The sequence below is a fragment of the Phocoena sinus genome, chromosome 16 (genome assembly GCF_008692025.1).
Source record: "Phocoena sinus isolate mPhoSin1 chromosome 16, mPhoSin1.pri, whole genome shotgun sequence".
Taxonomy (NCBI): Eukaryota; Metazoa; Chordata; class Mammalia; order Artiodactyla; family Phocoenidae; genus Phocoena; species Phocoena sinus.
The window spans coordinates 30727380-30744414 of NC_045778.1; the positions used below are offsets into that span (position 1 = coordinate 30727380).

A 17035-nucleotide genomic window follows, 5' to 3' on the forward strand; every position below is an offset into this window, starting at 1 on the left:
GATGTTTCCTGCTTCTTAAGGTGGGCTTGTATTGCTATAAACTTCCCCCTTAGAACTGCTTTTGCTGCATCCCATAGGTTTTGGGTCGTTGTGTCTCCATTGTCATTTGTTTCTAGGTATTTTTTTATTTCCTCTTTGATTTCTTCAGTGATCACTTCATTATTAAGTAGTGTATTGTTTAGCCTCCATGTGTTTGTATTTTTTACAGATCTTTTCCTGTAATTGATATCTAGTCTCATGGCGTTGTGGTCGGAAAAGATACTTGATACAATTTCAGTTTTCTTAAATTTACCAAGGCTTGATTTGTGACCCAAGATATGATCTATCCTGGAGAATGTTCCATGAGCACTTGAGAAAAATGTGTATTCTGTTGTTTTTGGATGGAGTGTCCTATAAATATCAATTAAGTCCATCTTGTTTAATGTATCATTTAAAGCTTGTGTTTCCTTATTTATTTTCATTTTGGATGATCTGTCCATGGGTGAAAGTGGGGTGTTAAAGTCCCCTACTATGAATGTGTTACTGTTGATCTCCCCTTTTATGGTTGTTAGTATTTGCCTTATGTATTGAGGTGCTCCTATGTTGGGTGCATAAATATTTACAATTGTTATATCTTCTTCTTGGATCGATCCCTTGATCATTATGTAGTGTCCTTCTTTGTCCCTTTTAATAGTCCTTATTTTAAAGTCTATTTTGTCTGATATGAGAATTGCTACTCCAGCTTTCTTTTGGTTTCCATTTGCATGGAATATCTTTTTCCATCCCCTTACTTTCAGTCTGTATGTGTCTCTAGGTCTGAAGTGGGTCTCTTGTAGACAGCATATATAAGGGTCTTGTTTTTGTATCCATTCAGCCAATCTGTGTCTTTTGGTGGGAGCATTTAGTCCATTTACATTTAAGGTAATTATTGATATGTATGTTCCTATTTCCATTTTATATATTGTTTTGGGTTCGCTACTATAGGTCATTTCCTACTCTTGTGTTTCGTGTCTAGAGAAGTTCCTTTAGCATTTGTTGTAAAGCTGGTTTGGTGGTGCTGAACTCTCTCAGCTTTTGCTTGTCTGTAAAGGTTTTAATTTCTCCATCAAATGTGAATGAGATCCTTGCTGGGTAGAGTAGTCTTGGTTTCAGGCTATTCTCCTTCATCACTTTCAGTATGTCCTGCCACTCCCTTCTGGCTTGTAGGGTTTCTGCTGAGAGATCAGCTGTTAACCTTATGGGGATTCCCTTGTGTGTTATTTGTTGTTTTTCCCTTGCTGCTTTTAATATGCTTTCTTTGTATTTAATTTTTGACAGTTTGATTAATATGTGTCTTGGCGTGTTTCTCCTTGTATTTATCCTGTATGGGACCCTCTGTGCTTCCTGGACTTGATTAACTATTTCCTTTCCCATATTAGAATTGATTTTTAAAAACAAGAATGCCCGTACTCTTCAATAGGGAATGGATAAATACATTACCTAACAAAAGAGTACAATCAGCTGTTAGTCCAATGAAACAGATTTCTGTGCTAACAGGGAAAGATGATGATGAGAACAAAGCAGGTTACAGAACGGCATGTCAAGTATAATCCTGTTAGGTGTGTGTGTGTGTGTGTGTGTGTGTGTGTGTACATTAAACACAAATATATTTGGACGAACAAAAGATTAGGGGAGGATATGGCCAAACTCTGGACAGTGGTGTCTCTGGGAGAGGTTTGGCTGCTGAGAATTTTCACGTCCTACTTCCTATTTTTGTGTTGTTTCCATTTCACATTGCACATGCGTTATTTTTATAATCAAGAAAGGAAAACCCAGATATTACCACTTGACAGTTTTACTCAAGTAAAGGTGCATGAGGCCTGGATAGCACTGTGCTGGGGAGATCAGGATTCATTTCAGGTTTGGGAGCAACAACAAAAAATTCCCCTTTTGTCCCCTATGCAGGCTTGCCGCTGGCAGGAAGTCGCAGTTCTCAGATTTAGCCACCAGAGGGAAGCAGGGGACCAGCCGATTCCTGCGAGAGGGCAGCTGGGGGATTTTGAGTTGGCGAGGATGTCGGAGGAGAGAGATCTGGGCCAAACTGTTTGAAGCAGTCTCCACCGTGGGGCGGGGCTCGGTCAGATTCCCAGGGAGAGGAGGACCAGTTATATGCTAGGCAAAGGTCCCTTGCTGCAGCACAAGAGGGAAACTCAGGCAGAAACCTAGTCAGAGCTGAGCTAACACGATGTGGGTGCGTGGAGAGGGAGGGGGAAAGGTGTACAGGCCAAGGACCAGACAGATCAAAGGCCCTTCCTGGGGGCAAGGCGCAGGCTCCTCATCTCCTGCCACCTGGTTGGGATGAAGTTTCCAGAATGCATGGCTCAAGGGCCTGATAAGTAGGAGGCAGAGGCAGAGAGAGAATCATGGTGGGGGGAGGGGGAGGCCGCAGGAGCTGGGGGGCAGCATTTCAGAGGCAGCACAGGCCCAGGGGACTGGCACCCCTCCATGAACAGTGCAGTAGCTAAAAGTTCTTAAGCATGTCCCAGGTGTTTAATCATGACAGTGACCCTGCGGAGGTGGGCAGGCAATACCATTCCCATTGTACAAGGGAGGCACCCGGGGCTCAGGGCGGGAGGCGACTTTCTCAGCTCAGAATGACAGCTGATAAGTAGTGAAGCTGCCGTTCAGTGTCCAGTCCATCTGACCCCAGAGCCCTTGCCAGGATGAGAGTGGGGAGGCCGAGATGGAGGTCACGGCAGGTGCCATGATCCTGGATGAACGAGGCAGGACTTGGACCCCTAATTGCCCCACAGGCTACAGAAGCTAGGTGTGGAGGGGCGGTAGAGGCTGAGCCCTGACCTCCAGGAGTGACCAGAGAGGGAGGGGGATGTTGAGCGGTGGTGGAGGAGGACGCTGTTCAGCTCCCAGGGTGGAGGGCTCGGATGGGAGAAAGACCCCCTTCCCTTCCTGGACCAAGAGGGAGGATGTGGAAGGGGGACAGGCCTGAATACAGGGCTCCAGCGGGGGAGGGCCGAGCGCCAGGGAGAGAAGGCACAGGTGTGCGGCCTGGCTCGCCCTGGAGGCAGTGGAGGTAGGAGCTGGGCTCCCCCTGCAACTGGGAAAGGGACCCCCTGGGAAGTTTTCAAGGATAGCGGTAGAAGGGGGTTGGGGGCTGTGTTGGGGGGCTTGGCTTGAGTTCTAGCTTCTGCATAAGCCCGCGGTAACCACCATGGAGCCTGCACTAGGTGGTTATTGGCTCTGGGCTACCATGGGAAGGCTGGCGGGTTCGGCTGGGCAGGTGTGAGGGGCCCAGGGAATTGGGGGCTGAGGGCAGGACAGCCCCGCCAGCTGGCTGTCTTGGGCGGGTGGCACAGCTTCCAGAGGCAGGGACTAGGCCCTGGACCTGACACTGGGGGGTGAGGGGTGGGAAGTGGTGCTGGGAGGGGGCACAGGGAGGGGCTCTGCTTCTCTAGCTGTATGATCTTGGACAAGTCACTCAAACTCTCTGAACCTCGGCTTCCCTCTCTGTGAAATGGTACTCATCCCAGCACCCAGCTCACAGGGTCGTGGTGAAGATCAGGAATGATGACGCACGTAGATGACAGAGCACAGCAGCTGGCGCACTGGGTGTCGGCCAGATCTCACTCATTTATTCCACATTTAACCCTGTGGTGCACCAGGCCACACCGGCACTGCAGGCGCACGGACGGTGGGGTGCTGGCAGTGTGCGGGGTCGGGTCTGGAGGCACCCTCCGCTACCTTGCCCCCGTGCACCTCCCTGGCCTGGCTCCCTTGAGCTCGTCTCCTGCCCGGGAGCGGAACACACACAAGTAGAAAGTGTCTCCTCTCTCAACATCATGTGGGAGGCGGGCCAGGGAGCCTCTGGGGTGGCGTTTGGATGCCTGACCTTCTGCGGAGCCAGGGTCCAGCTGTTTGAGGGCAGACAGGGGCCTGACTCCCCACCCAGGCCCCGAGGAGACGCCCCTAGTGCCTTGCTGAAGGCCTGAGAGCGCTGGTGGGAATCCACTTGGAGTCTCTGGTAGGGATCAGAAAAAGCACAGAGCGTGGAGATGGGAGGGTGCAGTGGAGGACCTGTCTGCCAGTCTGGGGCATTAGGGCCTCCCCTGGACTTCAGTTTCCCCACCCGCCATATCGGTCTCTACCCTGGCTCCTGCTGGGATTGTTAGGAGCACACACATGAGGCCAGAGGAACAGGAGAGACTTGGGCCTGTGGCCAGGGCCCAGGGCAGAAGGCCGATGGCAGCGGGAGCCGGGGAGAGGAGAAGCAGCCAGCACAGAGCCTCCGCGGCAGCCCGGCGTCCGCTGCAGCCTGCAGTGTGTCCCAATTGCTCCAGCTCACAGGTAAGGACACATTCCAAGAAGGTGGTGGTGCCAGGAGCCTTGTCTGGGCCCCACGAGGGGCCCTTGAGTCCCCAGGGGTTTTGGTGCTGAGGTGGGAGAGGGAGTGGTGGTTGAGCCCACATGCTTCCCCCCCAGCCCGCCCCCAGATCTGAGGCACTGGCCAGTCTCCTCTCCCCGTGCCTGGTTCCTTACACCAAGGCCTTCACGGGCTGGAGCTGCCTGTCCCCCCAGACCACCCCCGCCCCTGGGGCCCTCACTCCTTGCCCCACCTTTGCAACTGTGGGCATAGCATGCCGCCTGGGGCCGAGCCCCAGCTCTGCCTCTGAACCACACACGGCACTGGGAGGTAAGAACTCAGGGTTCAAATCCTGTTCCTCCCACCGGGTGACCTCAAGTGAGCCCCCGCCTCTGGAGACCTCAAATGTGGGGTTAAGGTGGCGGAGGACACCAGCTTCGAGGAGGGCGGGCAGGGGTGGACCCAGAGCTGGGCCCTCCCCTCTGGATCCCCCGACACCCCTTTCCGCTGTGGACTCAGCTCTGTCTGCTCTCAGCCACCGCTGGCTGCCCCTGGACATGGACATTAGGTCCAACCGGAAATCCTTCCTGTCCAGGGGAATTACTGGTCTCCACGGCTGCAGATGTCGAAATGCAGGCTGTATTTGCCTTGGGTTTGTTTTCTTTCCACGGAAAACAAAACAAAACAAATACGGGTGCATGCACACGACACACAAGGGCAGAAAATCGAACATTAACCTTGACACCTCAGCCCTAGCACAGGGGGTACTCAGCCAGTGAGCGAGTGAACCATGTTCCTGGGTTGGCGGCCTGGCACCCCCTCGGACTCCCCGGGTGACCTCTGGCCGGAGCCACAGACAGTGGGAGCAAGAGATCCACAGCCCCTGGCCTGCCACCCGCCAGTCAGGTGCCAAGCTGTGTGCTGGGCCTTGTGTTCACTGGGCCGGCTTATCCGCACAGTATCCCTGCGGAAGCCGGCGCTCAGAGAGGCCAGGGACTCTGCCCAGGGTCGCCCAGCCAGGGGAGGCAGGGCTGATCTGGAAGCCGGCACCGTGGGGCACAGGCCGCTGAGACAGACGGGCTCCGTGTCCTCAGACCTGTACCAGGAGCGCAGCCCTCCCTGGGCTGTGGGTGGAGAGGCTCTCATGGGAGTGATTATTCCCTCCCCCACCCACTCTGCTGGGCTGGGTCCCCTCTCTGCTCACTGCTTGGCTGCATTGACACCCACCTGCGCTCAGGCCAACTCCAGCCCTGCCCGCCATTTCATGCAGCCTGAGGCCAGGCACCCGGAGGTGAATTCTTCCTTTGTGCCAATAAGCAGGAAAGGGCTTGATGGCTTCCAGGATTCACTGTGCACCCCAAATAGGACAAGGGGTCCTGCTCCTGGAGTTGGGAGCCTCTGTTCCTGCCTGTTCGCCACCCTTCCCCCATCCATGATCCCTGATGCCAAGGACTTACCTTGTTTTCTCTGCTCCATCTCAGGGGCTGCATGGAGACATGGGTTGGTCCACAGACATGTAGTTTGGCTATTTAATAAACTAGCTGCTGAAGTTTAAAAATTGGAGAATTTCACATAACAGCCTAGTCCCCCCACCACTCCCCACCCCACCCCAGGTGGTGTACTCTTAGATGGTAGCTATTGGCTGAAGCCGAGGATGGGATGTCCTCCAGTGAGCTGAACGCCCCCTGCCCACGGCCTCCTCCCGGCCATCACCATCCACCCCACAGGACCCTGAGGACCATTCAAAGCCCGGTGTTTCTCAGCCGTGCACACTGGACTGATCAGGGACTTTAAGAACCTGAGGACACCCAGGCCGGTTTCTCAAGCGTCTCTGGGATGGACCAAGGCTCCCGTAGGCGATTCTGGTGAGTAGCCAGGTTGAGAACCACAAGTGCGCCGATCCTGGGCCGCAGGGCTCCGTATGCAGGTGGCTCCTTCAGGCCTGCTTCGCCGTGGCTTCAGGCCCTGCGAGCCGTGACTTCACGTCTGTGGCCCCGGTCAAGAGCCCCACCTTGAGACAGGTCCTTGCTCAGAAGAAGGGCCCTATGTTCCTTCTCCTGGGGACTTCCCAGGAGGCCCTGGACACTTGAGCTTGCTCACTGTGGGATGCCCAGCGTCTGAGGCCCAAATCCCTGTCTTGGCGAGAGGGCCAAGTGGGAGCTGCAGCTGCGAGGCCTAGGGCTGCTGTCTCCGAGGAAGATTCACTCCTATATATGGTCACCAACAGTCTCATCGCAGAGCTAACTGTGACCTAATGTGCCGACAATCTTGCCTAGTCTGGGGCCCCGCTTGGGGAGGGCCCTCGCCCCGGAGAGAGTGTCCGTTTGGGGCCAGGGGGGCTGGGTGGAGGCAGGGCCAGGACAAGACATTCCAGCCACGGGAGAGCGGAAGGGCAGCCCCAAGCCGCCCCTACCCAGCTCACCACCCCCGAATCTGTGAAAACGTTCAGCTCCCTACCGATGCTCCGTGTAAACAAGGACACCCAGGAGCCTCTCTTGCTTTTAAAAGTTCTTTTAATACAGCATGAAAAGGCTATATTTCTATAGGTAGGCCGTATACAGATTCTCCAGGAATAAGGCACACAACGGAATGCCATCCCGAGGGCGGCCCTCGGGAGAGGTCGGGAGGCTTCTCCACGCACCCTCCGAGCTGACCCACGGGTTCTGTTTGTCTTTTTAGCTGGACACACACGTATTAACAGATACAGACACGGACAGGGTCACCACACAGGAGTGGAGGAGGTCGAACGGTGAGGTTGGCAACAGAGAGCGATGAACTCCCCCGAAGGCCGGACGCCTCCCAAACTCCAGGGTTAGTTGTCACACTGGGCTACGATGTAGTGATGCTGGATTAAATATTCGTTTAGAGTAGATTCAAGTCCATTAGATGTTGGAGGGCAGGTGTAAGGGCTCTGGGTGACAAATCCAAGTTCAAAGAGCGTAGGGCACCAAGGCATGGGTCAGATGGCAAAGCTCCAAAGGGGGCGGCTGGAGAAGTCCGCCTCCTGCTTCCTCTTCCATCCTTGGGCCCTGCTGACCGGGAGCCCTGGACCAGGCCAAGGAGACCATCTTTGGAGCTGGCCGACCATGGTGGGGCTAGTAAGTCACACGCCCTCTCCTCCCCAGGCACACTCCTGCCCCCCACAAGTTTAATAACCATAATAACAAGATAATAATAAGAAGGTGCAAGAGAATGGATTATAATGCTGTGTTATCCTCAGCTGAAGAGGCTCGAAGGGCTCACCATTCCCTTTTTCACTAAGTATCTAATAATAGCTTCCCTTAAAAAAAGGCAGTACTTTCCCAAATACACATATGTATAAATACAGGACAAGAACATATTAATAATAAGTCTAAGCACTTGAATAATATGCTGGCTACTTAATACTGATATTTTTATCCAGGGATAACAACAGAGAATAACAATAATATGGCTTAAAGAATTGCCAAGTTTTTTTTCCTCATCAGAATTATGTACCAACTTCATATAATAATCTATGTAGACAATATTTCCTTCTTAATGTAATTCAGTTGCAGACTTTTTACAGACCAAAGCATAGTAAAAAATCAACCCCCCCAAAAAAAACCAACAGGAAAAAGAGAATAGTTCTCACCATAAATATTTTCTTGCAGCTCAACCAGAAGGTTTGCAAAAAATACTTCCAGAAATCTTCATTTGATATTCTATTGCCCTCCTGAAAGCTCTGAAGTTTTGAAAATGCCTCTCTTTTTGTTTACTTTAATCTCAAAAATCAGGCAATCATATTTTTCTTTTCTTTTTCTTTTTTTAAAAAAAGCCCTCAAATATATACAGACAAAAATCACTGTGAAGATTTTTCGGGAGAAGGTAACAAATTCAGTGTTGTGAGAAAAATTGGAAACCATGCAGAAATTTTAACATCCATGAATTTTCGTTTCAAAATACACACATAGTATTTTTTCTTTAAGAAAAAAAAAAGGAATTCTGTGTCAAGTATAACTCAAAATAAATACAAATTCACAAGTAGAACTATTGAATACTTCTTATGGGGTAAACACCGTTCTCTCCCAACTGGATCGCTAGATCTACTAACTGCAAGCGATTGTCCCTTTGAACGTACTAAAACCACACAATTTCTTGTCTCCTGGGTGCCCAGGCCCTCTGAGCACTTGATTCTCACAGCACCAGCCTGGACAGCAGCGGCTTTCGCTGAGCACACAGAGCTCCCAAATTCAGCCAAACAGTGCAGGAGGGGGCGGTGTGGAAGGGCTGCCTCATAGGGAGGGCCTAGCCCCTGCGGTGGCCAGCTCTGCACAGATGGCGGGGGCTGCCAGCTGGACAAACCCACTGCAAAGGTCACTTTGGGGTGATATCCCTTCTCCTCTTGGCCTGTGGAAGGCCCTGGCCTCCAGGGGTCTGGAGCCTGGGTTCTTTCTAAGGTGTGGGCTTCCCCCATGACTGCAGCCCAGGTACCTGAGGCCAAGGTCCCCCTGTGGAGCCAGGTCCCTGGAAGGATTGAGACCTGGTCCTTGCAGCAGAGACCAGCACACTGCCCACCACCGCGAATGTTCTCGTGAGCAGGGCACTAGGATGACTGACAGTAACAGCTTCTCCTTGGGGACAGAGAGCCCTGGAACAGGGTGACTCTGGCTCACCTTGACACCCTGGAGCAGGCAGGGAGCAGCTGGGAGGGATTCCTCAGTGGGCGGTGAGCGTGTTCACAGTCAGGGGCAGGCCGGAGGGAGGCCGCTACAGGGCTCAGGCTGGAGCAAATACACCCTTCTTAAATGCTCAGAGGGCATGGCCCCCCCCACCCCCCTGCCCAAATCTACACTGCAGCCCTCTGGCTGCAAATGCACTCACTCCATCTCTTCGACTCACTCCCTGGACCCCTGATTAACACTTTGCTGTAACTCCTCAGTTGTACAAAACATTTTCATTTGAAAACAAAAGGCAACTGGACACGGGTTGGGTGTCCTTGAGCCATGGTAAACACTGAATTTCAGGCCCATTTCGTGGTTTGCATAATGTTGGGGCAAAATCAAGTGACCCAGCTCTGACAGCCGGTTCCCCTGGGAGAAAGGAAGGGTGATAATGACAATAAAAATAGGACTTCTCACTGGGGAGGGAGCAAAGAGGAAGGCGATCCCCCCACTAGCCAGGACAGTGTCGCCCTGACCAGTGTGAACGCCAAGAGGCCTCCCCCCACCTCGGGAGGTAGGAACCATTATCCCCACTTTGCAAACGAGAGGTTCTGTAGCTTGTCTTGGGGTGGGGGGAACCCTCTCCTTCACGTTTGCAGGGTAGGGGACAGCAGGCAGGGCTGGGCCTGCAGGGGCGACAGGGGAGGACGGGATCCCTCCGCATGACTTCTTAAGTGACCAACTGACGGGTGATACTGGGGGCACGGGACCTGGGGATACTGTCCAAATAAAGCTTTCTGCTCCAGGAGATGGCACACAGCCAGGCTGAATCCCAGAACATCAGAACAGAAACGGGCCTCTCGGCTCTCTGCTGTCACTCTCTCGCTTAACTAGTAGCGAAGCAGAGAGATGAGAATCCTTCCCAGGCTCCACAGTGTGTCAGTGGTGAGGCCAGCATTAAAACCGGGGTCTTTGATCTGCCTGGCCTGTGTCCTTCCTGCCAGAGTGGCTTCCCTGCTGGGTCCTGTAGCCTCCATCAGGGGGTGGCCCCCTATCGTGGGTGGGAGGGGAGGGAGAGGGGAAGGGAATGGGGCTGACAAAATCCTAGCAAGTGGGGGTAGTAGGTGCTGGGAGAGGGGGGAGGCATTGCCTGATGTGCCCTAGGTCACACCTTGGAACACTGTCCAACATTCAGTGCCTCCCCGTGCCTGACCTCTGGGTCTATGGTGGGGGGCAGGGTGCGGCGCCCAGGTGCAATGCCAGTGACGGCAGAGGCGGTCAGGTTTGGGGCTCAAAGTGGCAGGGGGCAGAGATGCCCGCTCCCCAGCAGCTGCGAGAACAGGTGTCAGCTTGCCATGAGTGCTGACTTAGACAGAAAATTAGGGCTTTCTAAGAGTGGCTTTTCACACAGGGCAAACTGGAAGGCTCTGGGTGGGAAAAGGCGGCCTGGCCGGTCTTGGGGAGACAGTCCCCTGCAGGCTCTGGGATTCACAGTAAATTTAGTGCACTCGTGGCCAATACAAGGCTGCTCACCCCAAAGGGAGTCTCAGAGGAGAGCCTGTGGGGACACCAAGGGCTCTGTGTGGTCTTGTGCGCTGACCTCTGCTTGCCCTGTTCCCTCCACACAGACCCAGGGCCCCCCGTAGAGAGTCGCAGAGACCCGGCCTTCTGGGGGCGCAGCTACGTCAGTAACACTGTTTGTCAACATACATGAGCCAAGGGCCCACCCCCTAGACCTGTAAGCCTGCGAGGACGCCCCCGCGCACACAGGGGACACGCAGGGGGGTGGCGTCTTCTCTGGCTGACAGGAGGGCGGCGGGGCCCAGCAGGCGGCCGGGTCATTGCACGCGCCGGCAATAGTAGCCCAGCACCTTGCACTTCTCGCACAGGTGCTGGGGGTGCTCCTTGCTCTGGTCGGACACGTCCAGGCCATCGGGCTTCTCCAGGGGTCTCTGCAGAGAGGAAGGAGGAAGCGGGCCCAAGGGTGGGGAGGAGGGAGCGGAAAGAAAGAAATACCAGAGGAGCAGTGAGAGTGAGACAGATGCGGAGAGAGGCAAGAGAGTGCTCGAGACAGACAGGAGGAGGGAGACAGACAGGGAGGGCCCAGAGAGAGCGCAGGCGTCTGTAATCAGAGGTTGTTTCCCGAAGCGCCCAGGACCCTTCCTGCTTCTCGCTTGCTGCAGGCAACCCGAGTGTCCTGAGTCCTGCATCCTGGGAGGCATAGGCTGAGGCCTCGGGCTGGGGTCAGTGCTTTGGGAGGAGGTCTTGCACACAGAGCCCCAGGTCTACATGCCACTTTGCCCCCCAACTCCACCCCCGCCAGTACTCTCTGAGCAGCCACCACCTGAAGCTCACGAATGCCCGAGACAGAGGCAGCACAGCGGGGCACAGACATTATCCAGATGAAGAAACTGAGGCCCAGCGCAAGGGAGACCCAAGCCGCATCTCCTGATTCCCAGCATCCACTGCTTGCTCCCAGGCCACTTGTCACCACCACACCTGCTCCTGCGGCCTCAAGACTCAAGGGGAGTTTAACCTGGACGGGGTCACAGTGTTTCAGGCTTTGGGTAAGCGAGCCCTTAGCTCTGTGACGTCAGCAGCCAGTGTTCTGATTCATCCCACATCCCAGGGCCTGGCACAGTGCCTGCCTCGTTAGTGGAGTGGCTAGGTGTTTCTGAACAGGGAAACTGAGGTCCAGAGAAGGGAGGTGACTTGCCAGACCTCTGAGGCTACTCACTCAGAGTGTGGCCTCAGAGAGCCTCGGTTTCCACATCTGTAAAGTGGGCCATTGTTGCAGCTCGTTTACAGGGCGGAGTCAGATGTCTAGATGCTTGTAAACTGAGTGGCGTTTGGCACATACAAGCACGTTTCTGTTACACAGGGGGCTTCCCTGCTCCCTCTGTACCTCACATCCTGGCTCTCAAAAGCGAGCTTGTTTCTCTGGAAAATGTACGGAGGTTATTAGGCACACCTCCCGAGGCAGACGGTTTCTTGGCTGGCAGCCGTAGCCCCAGCCCAGAACCCCTACCTGTAGCAGGGTCCTCTGCATGGACTCGGGGGAACTCAAAGGAAGCTGATCAGGGCCAGCTGGGAGCCACTTGCCGAGGACAGGGGGCAGGAACTGCAGTCTGGTGTGGGCCAAGGGAGCCTTGGTGCCAGTGACCAGGACCCAGAACGGTCCTGGAGGGGAGCTGAGCGTGAGCGCTACCCCCTGGACAGGCTGCAAACAGCTCAAAAGTAGCGCACCAACTTTTCTGCCTGATTATGCAGTGCCTGGCCTGAAGCTGACACTCAGAGCAGAGAATGGACGAGTCAGAGGGCTCTAGAAAGCGAGTGTATGGACTGTGGGTGGGCAGGGTTCTGATCCAGGGTCGTAAAGCCCATCCCTGTGCTTCCAGGCCTAAAGCCACACTGGGAAGACATGGAAATAGGGCAGGAGCCTTGGCTTCATCTCAGTAAGCTTTCAATGACTGGCTTTCCTAGCCAGGGGAAAGGAGAAAGAGTTTGGCTTCATGTCAAACCTGGACTCAAACTACCTGTGAGCTGTGTGACCATGGGCAAGCCACCTGACCTCTCTGATCCTCCACTTCTTCATCTGTAAAAGGAGATGTCAGTAACACTTTTCTCACAAGACTGTTGTTACAACTCAAGGGAGATCACAAATAGGAAGTGCGTAGCACATAAAAGTTATTAATGTTGTTTATTATTATTACTAATAGGAGGGGAATACCAGCTGGTAGAGGGCCACTGAAAGTTGAAGCCACAATTCCAAGCTGAAAGACCTGGGAAGGTCACATCCCCTGCCCTCCAGACATCTTGATACACACCTACAGTATCCCAGGGCATGGCCTACACACCCCAGCGCTGGAGAGCTCCCTGGCGGCTGAGCTCACCGCCTTAGCCCATTGCCTGCACTTCACGATCTTGGGCTGAAGTCTGGGTCCCTGTACGCCCATCCCAGTGATCCCAGCCACACAGGGGCCATGCAGACTCTCTGCTGGCCCCCATAGGTCCGATGTGAGCAGCTCTGAAGTCTTTCCTCCCCCAGACTAAACCCAGCCTGATGTCCAGCTCCCTTCCCGGACTCTTCATTGCTGGTCCGAGCCCCTCCCTGAACCCATCTTCCAAGTGGGGCCGGAGAGACCAGAGCAAGCAGGCCTGACGCCACCCTTGCTCCCTGTGGTTTACACTTTGCAAAGCACGGCCACATAAATCACACAACCTAACGTCCTGTGAGGGGCATATTATCATCCTCATATATTACAGATGAGGAAACCGAGGCTCCAAGACATTAAAGGCCCTGCCAGAGGCCTGCAGCTTTACCTACCTGCCAAGGACTGTTGGGAGAGAACTTTCTCCTTTAGAACCTTAACTTGCCCTTCTGTAACTTGGGTTGGGGGCGTTTAATAACATTTGCTGTACGTGTGATAGGGAGAGAAGTAAATGAGATGACTGTCTTAAGGTAGTTTCTAACCATAAAAAGCTCTGTAAGACTCTATAATTGCTGTGTGACCTCTTGCAAGTCACTTAACCTCTCGGTGCCTCAATTTTTCTCCTCTGCACAATGGGCTAATAAGGGTACCTACTTGATAGGGTTGTTGTGAAGAGTAAATAAGTTAATATATGCCAAGTTTTTAGAACAGTGCCTGGTACATAAAGAGCAGTGTTGATCAGTATTAATATCATGCATTATTGCTATTATTATTATGTAGAGGGAGCAGGCTGGGAACAGGGGAACCAGCTGAGTCCCTGTGGAAATGCACTTGCAACATCCTGGCCATCCCAGCTCCTTGGCCATGACCCTGTCGGCGCCCCTTCCCTCCAAGGGTCCTGGCTCAGCCCTGCCCAGGCACTGGGTGGAGGAGCTGGGGAAGCTGTCAAGGCGACTCCCCTCTGCGAGGGAAAAACAGTCAGCAGCTGGGATTGATCACCCCAGGGCCATCCCCACCCCCCACAGTGAGGCAAAGCCCATTAGTGTTTTCTTCTCATGGGGGGCAGGGCTGGCAGGGGGGAGCCGCAGCTGGAGACTGACGGGAAACAGATGTGGTAGAGGAGGGAGGGGAGGGGAAGTGGAGGGTTCTCAGGAGATGGATACCACACAGGTCAGAGCTCAGGGCGCAGTAGAAATAAAGCAACCCCTCTCCACCGTGGGGGGCAGGGAGAGTATGGGGGGACAGAGGCTCTGAGCCCCTCCTCTCAGCTCTTCAAAGGCTCCTGACTGCTGGGGAGCTCGGCAGGGCCACCACCCCCTCTGCCCTCAGCCCAGCTTGCCACTTCCCTGAGGGAGAAGAGCCCTGTGACAGGAGGTTGGGGGGTGAGGCAAGGGGAGACCCGGTCCCAGGCCCCCCTGTCTGGCTGAGTGACCTTGCTCAAGTCCCATCTCCTCTCTGGGCCTCAGTCTCCCCGCTGCACACAGTAGGTGCTCAACAAACAAGGGCTGAATGACGAGGAGAAGGAAAAGCAGAGCCACACGCACTTGGAAGATTCTTCCTCACTGGGCCTGGGAGACTCTGATCCTGAGTGTGGAGACGGGGAGGTGATGGTCAGGGAGGCTGTGCTTGGACTGAGCTTCGCAGGATGGAGACAAAGCAGGAGAGGCCACTGCCAGCCTGGGGGATGGGGTACGGGCCCGGCATCATGGAAGGGGTGCTAGGGCAATACAGGGGTGTGGCCAAGGAGGCTGGAGCCACACTGGAGAGTTGGGTCCTGGTGGACTTGGGTGCGTGGCCTGGGCCCTGCCCCTCTGATTAGGTCACAGAGGTGTGAGAGTCATAAGGACTGAGCCTCCCAGACCCTAGCACAGCCCCAAGCACCATACGTCTGAGCCACTGCAGGAACTGGCCCATTCCCAGCTCCCCTCCCCAGCCAGCCACCCTGACCTGCCCTTGCTGTTCCCCCTGCCCCCGCTTCCCCCAGGCCACTCATCTGTCCCCTCCAGGTTCCATGTTTTCCTCCAGCCCCAAACTTGATCCCTCTTCATGAGTTCCAGCTTCTCTACTGACCTTGGGTAAGTCACTTATGCCCTTTGCCTTAGTTTCCTCCTCTGTAAAATGGGGAGACAATAGAGCTGACCTCATGGGGTGGCTGAGAGGTTAAAGGTATAAAGGTATACGCAGAGGAGTGCCTGGCCACCGCACACTGCTGTCACAACTTCCCCAATTCCTGCCAGTCTCCAGTGACTGAGACGCACCTACAGCACCCCTCCTCTCTCCTGTGCTCGGAGCCCAGCCCAGCGCTTTGCTCCAGCCCACCCCGTTCAGAGAGCGCGAGCTGGGACACCAACGGAGGCAGACACAGGTGCAAGTTGAACGCCAAGGCACCACTTCCACCTGGGGGCCCTGGAAAGGCCACGTGGCTTCTCAGGACTGCACGTTCCCTCCCAGTGAACAGGACACCCGGTCTGAGGGCAGAGCACACATGAAGGGTGTGCAGGGGCTCAGCAAATGGCACCCGGAGGGTGACCACACCTGCGACTCAGAAGAGGAGTTCTCTGAACGCCAGTTGCTAACCCTGTCTGATGGAATCCTGTCCCTTGGGTTGCAGAGGAAGCTCCTGGAAAGCCAGGCAGCCCCCTGACCTTCGTCTTCCTTCAGAGCCTGCACAGACCTGGCGAGTAGCCGTCAACAAAGTGTGTCCAATGAGAGAAAGTAGGAACCCCTCTGACAGCACAGGCCACGCACAAGGGCCCTGGGGGAGCAGAGTTCAACGAGGGCGAGCGTGCTGACAGTCAGACATTTGGGGAGGTGCTTTCGAACTGGGGTTCCAGACCAGCTCAGGAATTGCCAGGAAGACTTCAGGATCCAGGTGCCGTGGCTCCTTTACACTGCCCGCCTTCAGCCCCAGCCGCGACATGCTCCTACAACACTATGTGCATATCACGTGCCCTGTGCCCAGCCACTGGGTCATCAAGCCTGTCTTGGCGCTCCAGAGCCTTGGTGTCTCCCTTGGTGCCATTAGGTTGTGGGCCAGGCCCCCTGCACTAAGGAGCCCCTTGTCCTGGGCTGCATGGCCAGCTTCCCATCTATGTTCCTGTGTGCGACAGTGTGGGTGATGGGAACCATGGAAACCCTTGGGGGCAGGAGGATGAAGAGTCTGCAAACAGAGGCCTGCACGAGGGTCATAAAATCACAAAATGTTTCAACCACAAGAGTCCTCTTGGACAACTCCCAGATGCTCCTAGTAGGATAAAGACCAAATTCCATGCCATGGCCTCTGAGCCAGCCCAAGGCAGCCCGGCCCCTCCTTCCGCACTTTGCTTCACCCCTCAGCTCCTCCAGTGCTCGGCTGGGCCCTGTCCTCTCCACTCTGCACGTGCTGTTCCCTCACCAGAAGCGCACCCTCCCTTCTCTGCCACTCCCACCCCAGCCCCCTTCGTCTGCTGACCCTCCACTGCCCCTCGGAGCTCAGCCTGACGTCACTGCCTCGGCGGATCCTCCCCCATCCTCCTGCCTCCCTTTCCCTGTGGCCTCCTCTGCCCGCCCCCCCACCACGCCCCCGCTCCTGCCATCCGTCTTGGTGACTCAGCTTACACAGGGAAGGCTCGCCCCACCCCCGCTCCCCGTACCCCAACTACCTCACCAGCAGTGACCGTGTCTCCCACCATCCCCTCAGCCAGAGCCTGGACTTGGCCTTCAGAAACCTGCTCTCTGTCCGGCTCTCGGGTCCCGCACTCCCCCCAGTCCGGGCCCCGCCTCTCCATCAGGGCCCCTCTGGCTTCCCTTCCCAGCCGTCCAGCTCACAGCCCAGGACCACACTCTTCCACCATCACACCTGACTCTTTGAACTCTTCCCTCTGAAACACTCATCTGGCACACCTCTGTCCCCGAACCCCTGTAACACCATCTCTGGCCCACACCTGTGCAGTGAACACTACTGGCCAAGTCACAGAACCGGGCTGACGGCTTGGGTGACAGTTATGATCTCGAAGCTCCCCCTGGGCTGGCATGCTGCTTGCCAGTCTGGCTATGTTTCTCTAGTAGGTTCGCTTCCTTCCTTGTCCTTCCCCAAGCCCACCACACCCCTCCTCACTCTGACTTTTAGCTGAAAACCTCATGTCCCATTTCACTGAGAAAACAGA

General features: G+C 55.0%; 2 protein-coding genes across 2 annotated transcripts in view; both read right to left on the reverse strand.

Annotated features, from left to right (window-relative positions):
• Window positions 1-3599: 3599 nt before the first annotated feature.
• On the reverse strand, window positions 3600-6632 carry LOC116741269. The gene is made up of 4 exons (XM_032607515.1): window positions 6135-6632; window positions 5794-5877; window positions 4122-4406; window positions 3600-3994 (listed from the first exon to the last, which is right to left on the reverse strand). The coding sequence occupies exons 2-4, from the start codon at window positions 5824-5826 to the stop codon at window positions 3608-3610; spliced, it is 705 nt and encodes a 234-aa protein (XP_032463406.1). The 5' UTR covers window positions 5827-5877; window positions 6135-6632; the 3' UTR covers window positions 3600-3607.
• A 203-nt stretch (window positions 6633-6835) lies between these two features.
• ZCCHC24 (zinc finger CCHC-type containing 24) overlaps window positions 6836-17035 on the reverse strand; it is a 62033-nt gene continuing 51833 nt past the window's right edge. The window contains exon 4 of the mRNA XM_032607514.1: window positions 6836-10910. Coding sequence (XP_032463405.1) covers window positions 10797-10910 — 114 coding nt within the window. The 3' untranslated portion in view covers window positions 6836-10796. The remainder of the gene's footprint in view (window positions 10911-17035) is intronic.

Bases quoted from the DNA above. Each gene is read 5' to 3' on its own strand.
- LOC116741269 (XM_032607515.1), bottom strand. From the start codon at position 5,826: ATGCAGCCCCTGAGATGGAGCAGAGAAAACAAG. The intron at 4,407-5,793 runs GTAAGTCCTTGG...CTCCCACCTCAG, and splicing joins GATGGAGCAGAGAAAACAAG to CACCAAAACCCCTGGGGACT. The intron at 3,995-4,121 runs GTAGAGACCGAT...GATCCCTACCAG, and splicing joins CAATCCCAGCAGGAGCCAGG to AGACTCCAAGTGGATTCCCA.